Raw genomic sequence first — 14760 nt, forward strand, 5'->3', positions numbered from 1 at the left:
TCGTAGCACTAAGAGCGTTAACTCTCTTAGCACAACAAAGTCAACGCCTAATACACGTTGCCGGGTAGTCTATTCCCGTGAGAAAGACGAAGTCTACGTATTCAATATCGTAGCACTAAAAGAGTTAACTCTTTTAGCATAACGTTACATGCGGAACGGACTTAAACAATCCGCATGCTAGCCCGACTCAAACGGTAGTCGGTAAAGGCTCATCAAACCCGTTGAAGGCTGGGGGTTTGCCAAAAATCCCACAAGTATTATGGTTGATTATTCCATACGTAGTGGTTGATTATTCCATACGGAGTAAGACATCATAATAAATGAGACATAATGAATGAAAAAAAGACATATTTTCTATTAATAAAATTGAGTTTGCAGGTACAAGAGTTACAATCAATCTACATGAAGTTTGTGACTACAGGCTTGCTGTTCAAGTTTAGTCAATTCCTCTGTATAAGTTCGCTCAAGCTCACACTGCAATGCAACCTTGAAGGATTCCTCGGTGAGGGATAATGTTTTCGCAGCCTCTTGTTGGATCTTGGCTAACTTCTGTTTCGAGAGCTCCAATTTTCCGGATATCACAACTCGTGAACGCTCCAAGTCACCCTTCGCCATCCCCAAGATAGCCAAGGCCTCCATTTGATCCACCCGACTTTGTTGCGTTTGAATCTCAAGTCCAGCCGAAGCCCGAGTGTCGTGCCATGCTTGTAGACGAGATTCCATCCAAATGGCTGTGTACGTTGAGCTACCAGCAGTCTTCAACTCTTGTAACCGTCGGAATTCGCGCTCCAGCCGGTCCAAAGCGTCGACATAGCTAATCTGCAATAAAGATCAACAGCTCAGTCAGATCAAGAATCGAGATACATAAATCGAAAGACTAAAAGGGAAATTGCGAATCTTTAATTGAAATTCTATAAAATGGAATTTTCCAATTAAAGGTCTAATTAAACCTATACGACATTCTCGGTTCAATTTAAAGGAAGATCAAATATATAAGCCAAGCAAATCAAGCGCCTCTTGCATAGTTCACATGCGCAATTGAGCATAAAAATCCAAGGGAAAATCAAGTTAGCATAGTTCACATGCGCAATTGAGCATGAAAATCCAAGGGAAAATCAAGTTAAGTGTCGCGGAGTCAAATATAAGGCCTCGATCATATCAACATGTGGATTCACAAGTTCAACCATATGCAAGGGTTCAATCACATGTACAAATTCAAGGCATATAAAGCTCTCGACTATATACAAGTTTGAATTCAAAGTTTGAGTTCAAGGCATATGCAAGAATTCAATCGTGCAAAGATCCGGCCATATATAAGAGTGAATTCGAAGCATACAAGAAATTTTCGACCACATACGAGTTCGGATCCAAGTCATGCACAAATTCAATTATATACAAGAATTCAGTTATATATGAATTCAACAATACAAAAGCTTGGTCATATTCAAGTTCGAGTTCAAGCCAAGTTCGGAAGCAAATCATACAACCACACACAAGTTCGAGTTCAATCCTACAAGTTCGAATTCAATCATACGCAAGAGCTTGGCTATATACAAGGTTTGAATTCGATCATATACACGAGTTCAATTATACACAAGTTCGAACTATATACAAAATTCAAGCATATAAAAGAATTTGGCCATATGCAATCAAGTTTCGGCCACACGAACAACCCCAAATTTCGGCCACCATCAAACCATGAGTTTAAATGCATCGATTCGAAATTGCAATGATCAAGCCATGCTCACGATTGAAGACAGAATTCGGCTAACATTCAAGTCCAACACAGATTTCAGTTTCTTCCCCAAAGTTCAAGAGTTCAACCACCAAGCTAAAATTCACAGACTCAACAAAATCGTTCTAAGCCGAAGAACGCCTAGGTCAAATCAACCAAATCTCGAGGAGGTTCGATTCACATTCAAACTGCAGTCATCAAATACTCACCAAACTCAACAAAATTTCGGCCATGGATGAGTTCATCCAAAATACGGTTTTCCCCTAAAATGAAAGAGTTGGGGACTGCAACATCAAACCATAAACACAACCAAAGCCAAAATTCGGCTATTACCCAAAGTACAACCAAATTTCAGTTCTCTTCCCCACAAATTTCAGAAATTAGGGCTTCAACCATCAAAACCCATGGGTTCAAAATCAAGAAATCAAAACTGAAATCAAAGCCATGATGAGAAGCTTACCCGAATTTCAAGAAGGTTGGAGCTTGAAGAAGAAGAAAGCCTCAAAATCCCAAACCCTAGCTCTTGGATTCGGTTGAGATTGAAGAGCTGGAAGATCTCTTAAAGGGGAAGAACTCCTCAAGGAAAAAGAACTCTTGAGGGAGAAGAATTCTTGAATGAGTAGAGTTTAGAAGAGCTTTCAGAGGACTGGAACTTGAAGAAGTAACCGAAATTTTTGGGGGAATAGAGGGCTGGAACCGATGAAGAAGGAAGAAGAACAAAACAAAAAAAACGAAAGGGAGAAGAGTCGGATTTTTTTTTCCCCTTCCGACCCGCGTTCCGCGGGTCGAACTCGAGACCGACCCGCGTGCTCGCGGGTCGGATTAATCCGACCCGCGATCACGCGGGTCGGATCCATCTGACCGCGTGAACGCGGGTCGGATCCATCTGACCCGCGTGAACGCGGGTCAGACCAGGTTTAGTGTCCGTCTCGCCGTATTTTCGTCCGTTTTCGTCCGTTTTCGAAATTTTCGAAGGTTAACCTCATCTCCCGGACAATTTCACGGCATTTTTGTTCATATTTGGAATGTTCAGAGTTCAACTTCATTTCCCGGATAATTGAGCGGCATTTCCAGTCAGATTTGGAACGTTCAGAGTTCAATTTCATCTCCCAAATAATTTCGAGATATGTTCGTCTACTTTCAGAATACTCGAGACCCAATTTTATATTTTGGGTGATTTCGTGATTTTTCGCCTATTTTCGGAATATTTGAAATCCAAACTCCAACGGGTACATGAGTCTAAACTGTTTTCCATTTTGACAGCAAGTTCCTAGAGAATATTACAGATAATAATTCTTAAGGATAACCTGGCAACCTCCGGCGGGTACATGAGGTTAAACTGATTCCCGAAACTCCCAGGAGTACACGAGTATAAACTGGTTCTCCTCAGGTTAACGCGAAACCCTAAGGTTAACGTCGGTCAACGCGTAGCCCTAGGTCAACGCCGGTCAACGCGTTGCGATGAAAGTCAACACTGATCGATTCGAAACCCTAAGGTCAACGCCGGTCAACGCGTAGCCCTAGGTCAACACCGGTCAACGCGTTGCGATGAAAGTCAACACCGATCGATTCGAAACCCTAAGGTCAACGCCGGTCAACGCATAGCCCTAGGTCAACGCCGGTCAACGCGTTGCGATGAAAGTCAACGTCGATCGATGCGTAGCCCTAGGTCAACGCCAGTCAACGCGTTGCAATTGATCCAAAAGTCAACTCAATGACATATCAACAAAAAAAAACCACTCACCAATTCCGGTTCAAGGCTTCAATAACGGTCAGACGATAAACGCAGTACCGAGAAAATCTTAGCTATTCGACAAAATACAGAATACGCTAAAATATGGAGAAGTCAAGAATCGAAACCATCTGTAGCTCCTTTAACACCGACTGAAGGTGGGGATCCATCATATCCAAAGCGTTTCAGACTCCTCTATAAAAGAATGAGGCTGAAACACTTTGGAGGGGGTATCTGTAGGCGTCTAAAATTGTCTACGAGAGCCCACACGAAACTCGAAGCAATGAATGGGCGAGTCAAGAAGATTCGTCAAACCAACTCGTGCGCGTCGGTCAAACGCGTGCACGTCAATCAACTCGTGCGCGCCAGTCAACGCGCGCACGTCGATCAGCCCGTGCGCGTCGGTCAGCGCGCGTACGTTGAATCAACTCGTACGCGCCGGTCAAACGCATGCACGTCAACCAACTCGTGCGCGCCGGTCAACGAGTGCACGTGAAATCACCTCGTGCGCGCCAGTCAACGCGCGCACGTCAATCAGCCCACGCGCATCGATCAGCACGCGTATATTAACCAACGCGCGTTCGACGATCGGTCTCGCGACGAAGCATACAAATCAACAAATCTATCGAATACGCGACAAGAACAAATCCCGGAAGAAAGAAACCAAAAAAAGGGGAAAAAAGTCGGCGAACCCGCGCCAAGCGCAGGACGGAATGATCCGACCCGCGCAAGCGCGGGACGGATCAATCCGACCGGCGCATGCGCGGGTCGGATCAATCCGACCCGCACATGCGCGGGTCGGATGATTCCGACCCGCGCAAGCGCGGGTCGGATTATTCCGACCCGCGCGAGCGCGGGTCAGATCGTCCTACCGCGCAGTCTAAATGTCCCAAAACACGTTTTGATGGTTTTAAATTGTTTTTTGCAGGGTTTATCGGTTCCAGGGGTTCTTAACTGACTTGAGACCATCCCCAAACGTGGTTAGGCTGCTGTTGACTGAAGATAGAGCCAAATCACTTGTTCTCATCCAAATAACCGCATTCGAGGCCTATAAATATGAGCCAAAGGCCTCCATTTTCGGGGGCTGGAATTTTATCAAGAGGACGAGGTGCTGCTGGATTGGAGAGTGAAGGAGCACGAAAATTCAACGAAGGACAGCGAGATCCCGGCGAACTTCAGCACAAAGGAGAAGCCGTTCGAAGGATCAGAAGCTCGTACGTCCGCTCCTTGAGATTAGGCTTGGTCTTAATCTCGAGAAGAGCCCTGATTTCGCTTTGTCGATCTCAGCGCCTCTAATCAAAAAAGCTTCCCCGGTGAAGGCGAAGCTCTGCCAAATTTTCTGCAACCGGATCTGATTCGCGGTCGTCCACGGATTAACCCCGGCACCGGCAAAGAACCCACGCAAGCAAGAGCCGATAAACGGATCTTGTGTTTATTTTCAAGAAAGTTGTAATCTTTTATTCTTTTGTTGTTTGAATTCATTTGTAACGCTTAAAGTTTAATGAAATCAATGACTAAGGTAACTTTCGACGGAAACAGATATATGATCTAAAGCATCTATTTCATACTTGCCACCTTTTAATGTCTGAGGAGCACGCTCGTTCGCCCATTGATAGTGATTCTGAGCCATGTCTTCAATGAGAGTGTATGCATCGTCTATTGTTTTGTTCATCAAAGCTCCTCCTGCTGCAGCATCAACAGTCATTCGAGTGTTGTAAGTGAGCCCGTTGTAGAAGGTGTGAACAATTAACCACTTCTCCAGTCCATGGTGAGGGCACATCCTCAATAATTCCTTGTAGCGTTCCCAAGCTTCATACATGGTGAGGGCACATCCTCAATAATTCCTTGTAGCGTTCCCAAGCTTCATAAAGTGACTCTCCTTCCTTATGTACAAAGCTTGTGATCTAGTTTCTCATCTGTGCTGTTTTACTTGGAGGAAAATACTTTGCAAGAAACGCTCTGGACAATTAATCCCAAGTGGTGATGGATCCAGCTGGCAATGAGTGCAACCAAGCCCTAGCCTTGTCCCTTAAAGAGAACGGAAATAATCTGAGTCGAATAGCATCATTGGTCACTCCATTAAGTTTCAAAGTCGAATAGCATCATTGGTCACTCCATTAAGTTTCAAAGTGTCACAATACTCCAAGAAAATCGACAGGTGGAGGTTCGGGTCTTCAGTAGCACCTCCTCCAAACTGATTCAGCTGAACCATTGAGAGCAGTGATGGTTTTAGCTCAAAGTTATTAGCTTCAACATTGGGCCTTGTAATGCTTGAATGTGTGCCTTGAGCATTTAGGGCTGCGAAATCCTTAAGAAGCTGATTTTGATCTCCCATCATAGCTTGTTTTGTGTTTCTTTGCTCCCTTATAGACCTTCTTATGTTTGCAAGAGTCACCGATAGTTTAGGATTGTTTTCGTCGTGTAATTCTATTTGATGCCCTTGCATAAAAGAAAGTGAGAAGCAAAGAGAAAAAAAAAAAATTCTAGTCTAGCTTAATAACGTAAGCACTCAATATTAACACTGTAGTCCCCGGCAACGGCGCCAAAAACTTGATAGGCAAATTCGCAAGCGCACAGATTCGTTGTAGCTATCAAGGTCGATCCCACAAGGACTAGGGGTTAATTACCAAATCTCACGTTATTCGTTAGCTATCAAGGTCGATCCCACAAGGACTAGGGGTTAATTACCAAATCTCACGTTATTCGACTAGCTAACTCAATGAATAAATTAGAAGAGATTTAATAAAAGAAATAAAATAAACAACTAATCGGATGGAATTCAATATAATGAAGGACTAGGATTGGGTTATCACCACAACTTAGGTGTTCAATGATGGATTATTTCAATTTTTGGTGTTGGTTTAATCTAGAAAGGGTGAATTAGCCTAAATTAATCTAAAGCCTCTTTCAAGGTCTAAAGATCGTGCCTAATTAATCTCAATTAACCTACTTTCGTGGAATTAAGATTAAGCTAAACCCAATAAGCCTTATGCTAACCCAAATCAAATCCCCAAGGAATCTAGCCTACTTTCGTGGTTCGAGCTCCCTGCTTAATTTCTAGAGATCCGATATTAATCTTCACCTTTCAGTCCTTCAATTAATTACCTATGATTGCTAATACGGTGATCAAGCGAATCAACAAAATTAAAACGCTAGAAATCAAGTTTAAAGATTTAAACTTTCACCAAGAACCTATATCAATTCATCATCAATCATCAAAAAGTTGGGTTCTTTCCCAATCCTAGACAAGAAAACTACTCACACATGATTGGAATAAGAGAATACATCAAATAATTATGCAAATCAATCATAAGAAGAAATAAATCAAAGAGAGGAAAGAATTAACCCGTCTTTCAATTGAGATCTTCAAAATCAAAACTTACAATCCAATCTTGTACAAGAAATTAGTGTCTTTCTTCAATACTTGAACTCCAAAATAATTGCTATTTGATGGCTAAGAGAACATAACAAAAGATATTCAAAACCCTAAGTCAAAACATCTATTTATATGTCCCTAAAAATCTAAAAAATAACTAATTCCCGTGCCACAGGTGTGGTCTGCACCACACCAGGGTGTGGTAGGGGCTGTTTTGCTGATTTTGTGCTTGTTTCTTTAGTTTTCGGTATTTTGGCTATAACTTTTGCGTCCGACCTCGGAATGAGGTGATTCAAATTACGTTGGAAATCTGTTGAAGAGATCTACAACTTTCATCTTTTGAGTTTTTCTTGATTCGAACTGCATCATGGTCGAAATTCCAGTTCTTCATACTCGTGCATCCATTTTCTTCACGAACCATGCATTCGAAATCTTGTTGTTTCTTCAAACTCTTGTATAACTTCCAACGATCATCAAATCTTTTAATCTTGAGCCAATACCTACATATAAGAACACAAACCACAGCAGTATCCTCGATCTAAACATGAAATATGCATTAAACACTCGTAAATCATGCTTGTAACACACTAAGATAATGCATATTTTTCGTGTTTATCAATTTTTGTGATAGTGGAGATTCTCCTCGAGGGTGCGGAGTTGAGACGTAGGTCGTGGGTCGGTCGAACTCCGTGATCATTTGCTTTGTGTTTGTGTTTGGCATTGGCGTATTTTCTTGTGTTCATTGTTTATTATATTTCGCTTTTGTCTCATAATTTATATCGCCCTTTGTTTTATCATATATTCTAGCTTATATATCTGTGTATATCATATTGTTAGGATATACTTGTTAATAAGTTTTAATTTGGAATTAAATCGGATTAGATTAGCAATTACCCTATTTACCCCCCCTCTAGGGTAATTTCATTTGGTATCAAAACTTGATGCTCTTTGATTTGTGGCTTAATCACATTGAGTTAAAGATCTTTACTTTGATTTATTGCTAATTTAGTTTTATAATTATTTTTTGCTTGCATACTTATCATGGATATGCATGGTGTACCTAGTTTAGGCTATGACATTAATATTGCTCCAAAATTTAATAATTTTACTTATGCTCAATGATGTTTTAGATTTAAACTATTTGTTAGATCTAAAAATATTGAATTATGAGAAGTTATTGATTGTGTTTATATTGTGCTCACTTTGGAGAAATTCAAGAGGAGCAAGTATGATAAAAAGATGTTTACTATGAACAAGTTAGTGTTAGAATTTATGCTTAATGCTTTTAACTCATATACTTCTAACAAACTTTCTTCTTTCGATAGTGCCTATTTATTGTGGAAACATATAGAGGCATATCAAGGCAACTTGGAGAAAATTTGACGTGTTCCGAAGAATTCCACTTCAAGTAAGAATGAAGCTTCATCATGCACACGGCCACTAGGCGATAGCTCTAGTGAGATATGCGAGTTCGATTCCGATGATGAATTATCTATTAATAAACTCGCTTGTGCATGTGAGAAATTAATGCATGCCTATAATAAATTGTATTATAATTTTATTAATTTGAAAAGCAAGCATGTAAATTTAAAATCCGATCATGATATGCTAGCATCAAAAAATGATGTTATTTCTAAAGAGAATGTGATTCTTAAGAACAATAATGATAAATTAAAACAAGATCACGTTTCTCTTAGCTTAAAGATAGCTAGCTCTTAAGAACAATAATGATAAATTAAAACAAGATCACGTTTCTCTTAGCTTAAAGATAGCTAGCTTATCAAATGAGAAAAATAATGATAAATTAAAACAAGATCACGTTTCTCTTAGCTTAAAGATAGCTAGCTTATCAAATGAGAAAAATGATACCATGATAGAAGTAGAAATAATTAGGAATGAATTTAATTCTTTCAAAATTAATCATGTTTGTTCTACTTATAAGGTCAATGAAATTTTGCCTAATGATGAGTTTGGATCACATGAAAAACCGCATATCTTCTTTAAATCCAACCTTAACAAAATGTATTGACAATAATAAGAAACTTATGGACTTGTATGCAAAGTCATGTGTTAATTCTTCCAAATCTAACACTTACTATGCACACATGTATGATAAAATTTTCAAGTGTTCCATTTGCGGCCGTAAAGGCCATATTGCAAATTTTTGCTATGATGCACAACAAACCACTAATGCTAATATTATTACTCCTTGTGCATCCCATCAAGTTTCTTCATCATACACACATACACATGCACACAAATTTCATTCTAAGCATGTCAATGTGTATAAGTGTGTTTTTTGTGAAAGATTTGGTCATTTAGCCAAATTTTATTTTGATTTAAAAAGGTTTTCACAGTCAAGTTCAGTGATCCTAGAGGAGGGGATAGCATTTCATCTACCCTTACCGAGTGCCTTTATCGAGCTTTAGCTATGGGAAATCCCAGTCTACGGTATTACGCTTTGGTGGCATCTCATCTCTTTCTTCTTTCTTTGCAAAATGCTTCAAAAAGATCATTTTCATTTGCAAATGTTTCACGTGTGCCTTCACACGGTCAACAAAAACAAATGCATCCATTTCATTGCACCTATTGCAAGAGAATTGGTCATTTGCGTGAATATTGCTATGACTGGACCCGTGCAATGAATGCGCCCAAATGAGATCATAATCCTAGGGTTTCGACTTTTATTGATAAAGGTCATGTCCTTCAGGATTTTGATAGAATGTCTGCTCAATTTCAAAATATTAGGGCTCGTTTGACAACCAAGTCTAAAACCAGGTTAAAGCGGTATACACTCTTATCCAGGACTTGATTAAGGCACTGTTTGGCAACCAAAAAAAGTGTCTTATCTAAGAGCTTGTGTCTTATTGACTTGGTCAATAAGCTAGTAGAGCTGTTTGGTGACAAAAAATAGGAGAAGATTATTTTGGAGATTGTGTCTTTTGCAAGTAGCTTTTGGAAAGCTATCTCAAGTAGCGTTTGTCTTTGGGAAGGAGCTGTCAATTTTTTCTTCCGTTTTTGCCCCTAATAATTCTAATTTTATATCAATAATATTACATGTCCTTTTTAGTTATTTAACAAATTTAAGCTAGTTGTACAGCTTCTTTTGCTAAACAGCTCTAGTCAATCAGCTAGTTACATAGCTATCAGCTTTCAGCTATAATTTCACAGCTTTCAGCTAGCTTGACAACTTTCAGATATAATCTCGTAACTTTCAGCTAGTTTTGCCAAACAGAGCCTAAACTAGAGGGACCTGATCCAATTTTGGCCTGGTTTAAGGCCAAAAAATAAACTAAAAAAACTGGGCAATCCAGCTCTTTCCCAAACAGAAAACACCAAAAAATGGGTCAAGACCAGATCTGGCCTAGTTTTATGGGTTTGCTAAACGGTAAACTCAAGGGTAACCTCGTAATCTACTACTTTAAAAGCCCCGTTCAAAAATCAAAAATCAACCTCGAGCGGCAAATTAAAGCCGCGAATTTTACCGATTTAACCCCCATAACTCGTGGTCAGTTAATATCCAGGCTGTCCAACGAGCTTTCACCACTACCAGCCGTCCAATTTAACCACGGTTAACTAACTCCGGTAAAGAGTTAAAAATTTCGAAATTTCAAAAAATCGGGAAAAGGACATAGGGCTTGCTCCCATCTCCCTATAAAAAACCCAAGAGAGGTTAGAGGGCGAGGTCATCGGAAAGCGTCTTTGCAAACGCTTGCCTCTATAGATTTCTCGTTTTTTCGAGATTTTCTTTGATTTTTATTCGATTTTAACTCTCTTTTTCATCGAAAATGAGGGAGTGCATCTCGATCCACATCGGTCAGGCTGGGATCCAGGTCGGAAACGCTTGCTGGGAGCTCTACTGCCTCGAGCACGGGATTCAGGTTCGATTTGTCCTCTAGATCCACGGTTTTCTTTATTTTTTCCTTTTTTTTGGTTTTTGTAGATTTTTAGTTTTTTTTGGACGAGATCCGGTGAACTGCGTAGTTTATTGTAGATCTTAGTTGTGTACAATGATAGATCTGTCGCATTTGTAGATCTTTGATTTTGTGTTGAAGAAATTTGTAGATCTGATGGATAAAACCCTAGATCTGCTAATTGCTGGTTTGATTTGTGAATTTAGGATCAGAAAGCTTTGATTTATTAGATCTACATATGCTGTAGGGTTTTTCTTCATGATACGTATGTAGTATTGATTAATTAAAATTTTTATTGTTAAATAAATGGAAACTCATGTAGCAATCTTAATCCCAAATGTTAAAGTGAATTTGTTTGGAGATAGTTATAGATCGGAGGTTTGATTAGATTGCCGTAAATTAGTTTCAAAATTTGACAGAAATGTGTTGATTATCTTATGCTTTTGTTATGCATTTCTTTAGTCCGTAGACCCTAAGTTAACTGATGTTTATGGAACTAAATTAATCTTTTAAGTATTTGATCAGCCAAAAATTACTTATTTAAATAATCTAGCTTGTTGAACCGATTTCCACGTTTTATGTCAAGAATTTCCCTTTGTCTGTGGATATGTCAATTTCTTAACATTCTGTATGTATCATTGATTAATTCAAATTTTCATTGATAAAAGAGCTTACTCAGTTTAGATCCAAGGCAGATAAATAGATAGAAACTCATATGTTGCAATTTTAATCCCAAATGTGAATTTATCAGGAGATTTAGTTGACCTAATGCAGATTAAATAGTTGTAAACTGGTTTCAAAATTTTGACAGAAATATGTTGATTATCCCATGTTTTATTATATATTTCATTGTATGATTTCAATTGATAATTAAAACCTCAAACTTCCAATATTTCAGCCTGATGGCCAAATGCCAAGTGACAAGACTGTCGGTGGAGGTGACGATGCTTTCAACACCTTCTTCAGTGAGACTGGTGCAGGAAAGCATGTGCCCCGTGCTGTCTTCGTCGATCTTGAGCCCACCGTGATTGATGAGGTGAGGACCGGTACCTACCGCCAGCTCTTCCACCCTGAGCAGCTCATTAGCGGCAAAGAAGATGCAGCCAACAATTTTGCCCGTGGACACTATACCAGTAATTGTCTTTTCACTCACCCGTTTTCCAGTTAGCAATCTTTTTTTGACCATTTTGTTCTGATTCCTTTATTGTTAATGTTGTTTAGTTGGCAAGGAGATTGTTGATCTCTGCCTCGACCGCATCAGGAAGCTAGCTGACAACTGCACTGGACTTCAGGGTTTCCTTGTGTTCAATGCTGTTGGTGGAGGCACTGGCTCCGGGTTGGGCTCACTTCTTCTTGAGCGTCTCTCTGTGGACTATGGCAAGAAGTCGAAGCTCGGATTCACTGTTTACCCATCTCCTCAGGTCTCGACCTCAGTTGTTGAGCCCTACAACAGTGTGCTGTCAACTCACTCCCTTTTGGAGCACACTGATGTTGCGGTTCTCCTTGACAATGAGGCTATCTATGATATCTGCAGGCGTTCTCTTGACATTGAGCGCCCAACTTACACCAACCTCAACCGTCTCGTGTCTCAGGTCTGAGGAGTTTCATTTCAATGTTATTCTTTGATAATGCTGGCACATTTCTAATGGGTTTTGTTATTCTTCAGGTTATTTCATCTCTGACTGCCTCCTTGAGGTTTGATGGTGCACTCAATGTTGATGTTACTGAGTTCCAGACCAACTTGGTCCCTTACCCGAGGATCCACTTCATGCTTTCATCCTATGCTCCTGTCATCTCTGCAGAGAAAGCCTACCATGAGCAACTCTCAGTCGCCGAGATCACCAATAGCGCCTTTGAGCCTTCCTCCATGATGGCCAAGTGCGACCCTCGCCATGGCAAGTACATGGCTTGCTGCCTCATGTATCGTGGTGATGTCGTCCCCAAGGACGTCAATGCTGCTGTTGCTACCATCAAGACCAAGCGCACGATCCAGTTCGTTGACTGGTGCCCCACTGGATTCAAGTGCGGTATCAACTACCAGCCGCCAACTGTGGTCCCTGGAGGAGACTTGGCCAAGGTGCAGAGGGCTGTGTGCATGATCTCAAACTCGACTAGTGTTGCTGAGGTGTTCTCGAGGATTGATCATAAGTTTGATCTCATGTATGCGAAGAGGGCTTTTGTGCACTGGTATGTGGGTGAGGGTATGGAGGAGGGTGAGTTCTCGGAGGCTCGTGAAGATCTCGCGGCGCTTGAGAAGGATTATGAGGAGGTTGGTGCTGAGTCTGCTGAGGGTGAGGATGGCGATGAGGGTGATGAGTATTAAGGGGAGCTTCTTGCTGCCTGATTCTCTTATCTTGTTGTGGCTGTTATCTAGGTTGTCCTGTTGCTATTTGTTTGTGTTTTCTCTTTTGCTTGATGTGAGTCTGTGTTGAACTCTGGTATGCTTTTATATGAAGAGTATTGCCTTTTAAGGCCTTATCTACTAGTATTTCTGCATTTGCTGTATTGTATTTTGCTTGATGTCAACTTGCGCTAGATGATCGTCTTTTTTCAGGGTCTTTGCTGTAGCATATTCTGTTTCTTTTAGGTTTTGGCTTTGAGCCTGTTGAAATCTGATATGCCTTTGCATGAAGAATATTGGCTTGAATTGCTTGCATGCTTGAGCATTCTAAGTACTGTCCATTTGCGGAACAGAATTCATTCTCTGGGAATACATCACGTTGGAACATTCATGTACAAGCGAGGCGAGTTGCTATGATAAATATTTCTACTCGTTCTCGTGTTCAGGGTAGTAAAAAGAGGGACAATTTTCAGTTTTTCCTATTAACGCCAAGCTTCGCAATCTAAAGCGTCCGTCAGAGACTCTGATCCGGAGCCCAGAGCTAAATTTCTCCCAGAGAAAATAAGGTGACGGCACATACACGAATATGACGAATATATTCAGCTAACTTCTGTTAGGTCTATATTGTATCAATATCAATGTCTAGTCTACTACGTGCATAAAACATTTTACAAGCTCAGTTCAGACCGATGCAGAGAATTAGACAACACGAAATACTGGTACACAAAACCAAAGAAAGTTACAAAGATGACGAACAGACTGGTGATGAATCTGGAGTTGTTATCTCATTTAGAATCACCAATCCTTTTGTATGTACAATGAGATGCGAAGAATTTAAGTTGATGCGAACAACTATATGCCATATTTAAGAGGAAAGTTGAGCATTTTATTAAGAGAACTAAATTGGAGGAATTTGCCAGTACTTTTCATTTTCGACCAAACTTCTCAACTAAACCCTTCTCAATTTCCATTCTCTTCTTCACCATCAACGAATACTTAGATAGGAGCTCTCTGTCTCCAGCAGGCTTCGAGAGCATTGTTCTGAGGGAAGTTTTCTCTAATCTATCTTCGTACAGTGCAGAGATGGGCACAAATTTGCGCTCTTTATTGCACAGCCATCCGTGTGCTGCCCGTAATGCAGCACCCAAAGAAGCCGAATCTGGCATTGATGCGGGGAAGAGGATTAAGATAAAACACTTGATAAAGGAAAATATATCATGGAAGTTACCTAAAGTTTTGTTGGCCTAAATTAAGACAGAAAGAATATGATGTTTTATTAGAGTTTGGCTACTATTAGTAGTATTGAAGGTATAAATACCATCAGCAAAAAACTTAAACATTTGACCTTTTTTTCCCTCTGAAATTGAAATCCAATGCTGTTGATGTGACTAACAGAAAGGTAAAAAAAAATCTAGAATAGCTTTGTTTGTGCTTTAACCGTATGTATCATGTGTCGACAAAATCAATAATTCAAACATTTTGCAACTTGGTATATAACTAAAACACATGAAAATGAAAATCATTGGAAATGTTGTTCCTTATAGCTCATGTATATTATAGATTACATTAGATCCAAGAATACAAATTTCTAATTGGAATGGGACAAAGGGTTAATATAGATGCACCCTTTGTATGGGTGATGCAGCCTCTTTCTTATACCAC

The 14760-nt window shown here is 40.1% G+C and overlaps 1 protein-coding gene across 1 annotated transcript; it reads left to right on the forward strand.

Moving 5' to 3' along the window:
* Positions 10522-13255, forward strand: LOC109849014 (tubulin alpha chain). The gene is made up of 4 exons (XM_020418781.1): positions 10522-10724; positions 11656-11890; positions 11979-12349; positions 12424-13255. Exons 1-4 carry the CDS (start codon positions 10632-10634, stop codon positions 13078-13080), a joined length of 1356 nt encoding a protein of 451 aa, XP_020274370.1. The 5' UTR covers positions 10522-10631; the 3' UTR covers positions 13081-13255.

This window comes from Asparagus officinalis, chromosome 7 (assembly GCF_001876935.1).
Source record: "Asparagus officinalis chromosome 7, Aspof.V1, whole genome shotgun sequence".
Classification (NCBI taxonomy): Eukaryota; Viridiplantae; Streptophyta; class Magnoliopsida; order Asparagales; family Asparagaceae; genus Asparagus; species Asparagus officinalis.

Bases quoted from the DNA above. Each gene is read 5' to 3' on its own strand.
- LOC109849014 (XM_020418781.1), top strand. From the start codon at position 10,632: ATGAGGGAGTGCATCTCGATCCACATCGGTCAGGCTGGGATCCAGGTC. The intron at 11,891-11,978 runs GTAATTGTCTTT...AATGTTGTTTAG, and splicing joins TGCCCGTGGACACTATACCA to TTGGCAAGGAGATTGTTGAT. The intron at 12,350-12,423 runs GTCTGAGGAGTT...GTTATTCTTCAG, and splicing joins TCAACCGTCTCGTGTCTCAG to GTTATTTCATCTCTGACTGC.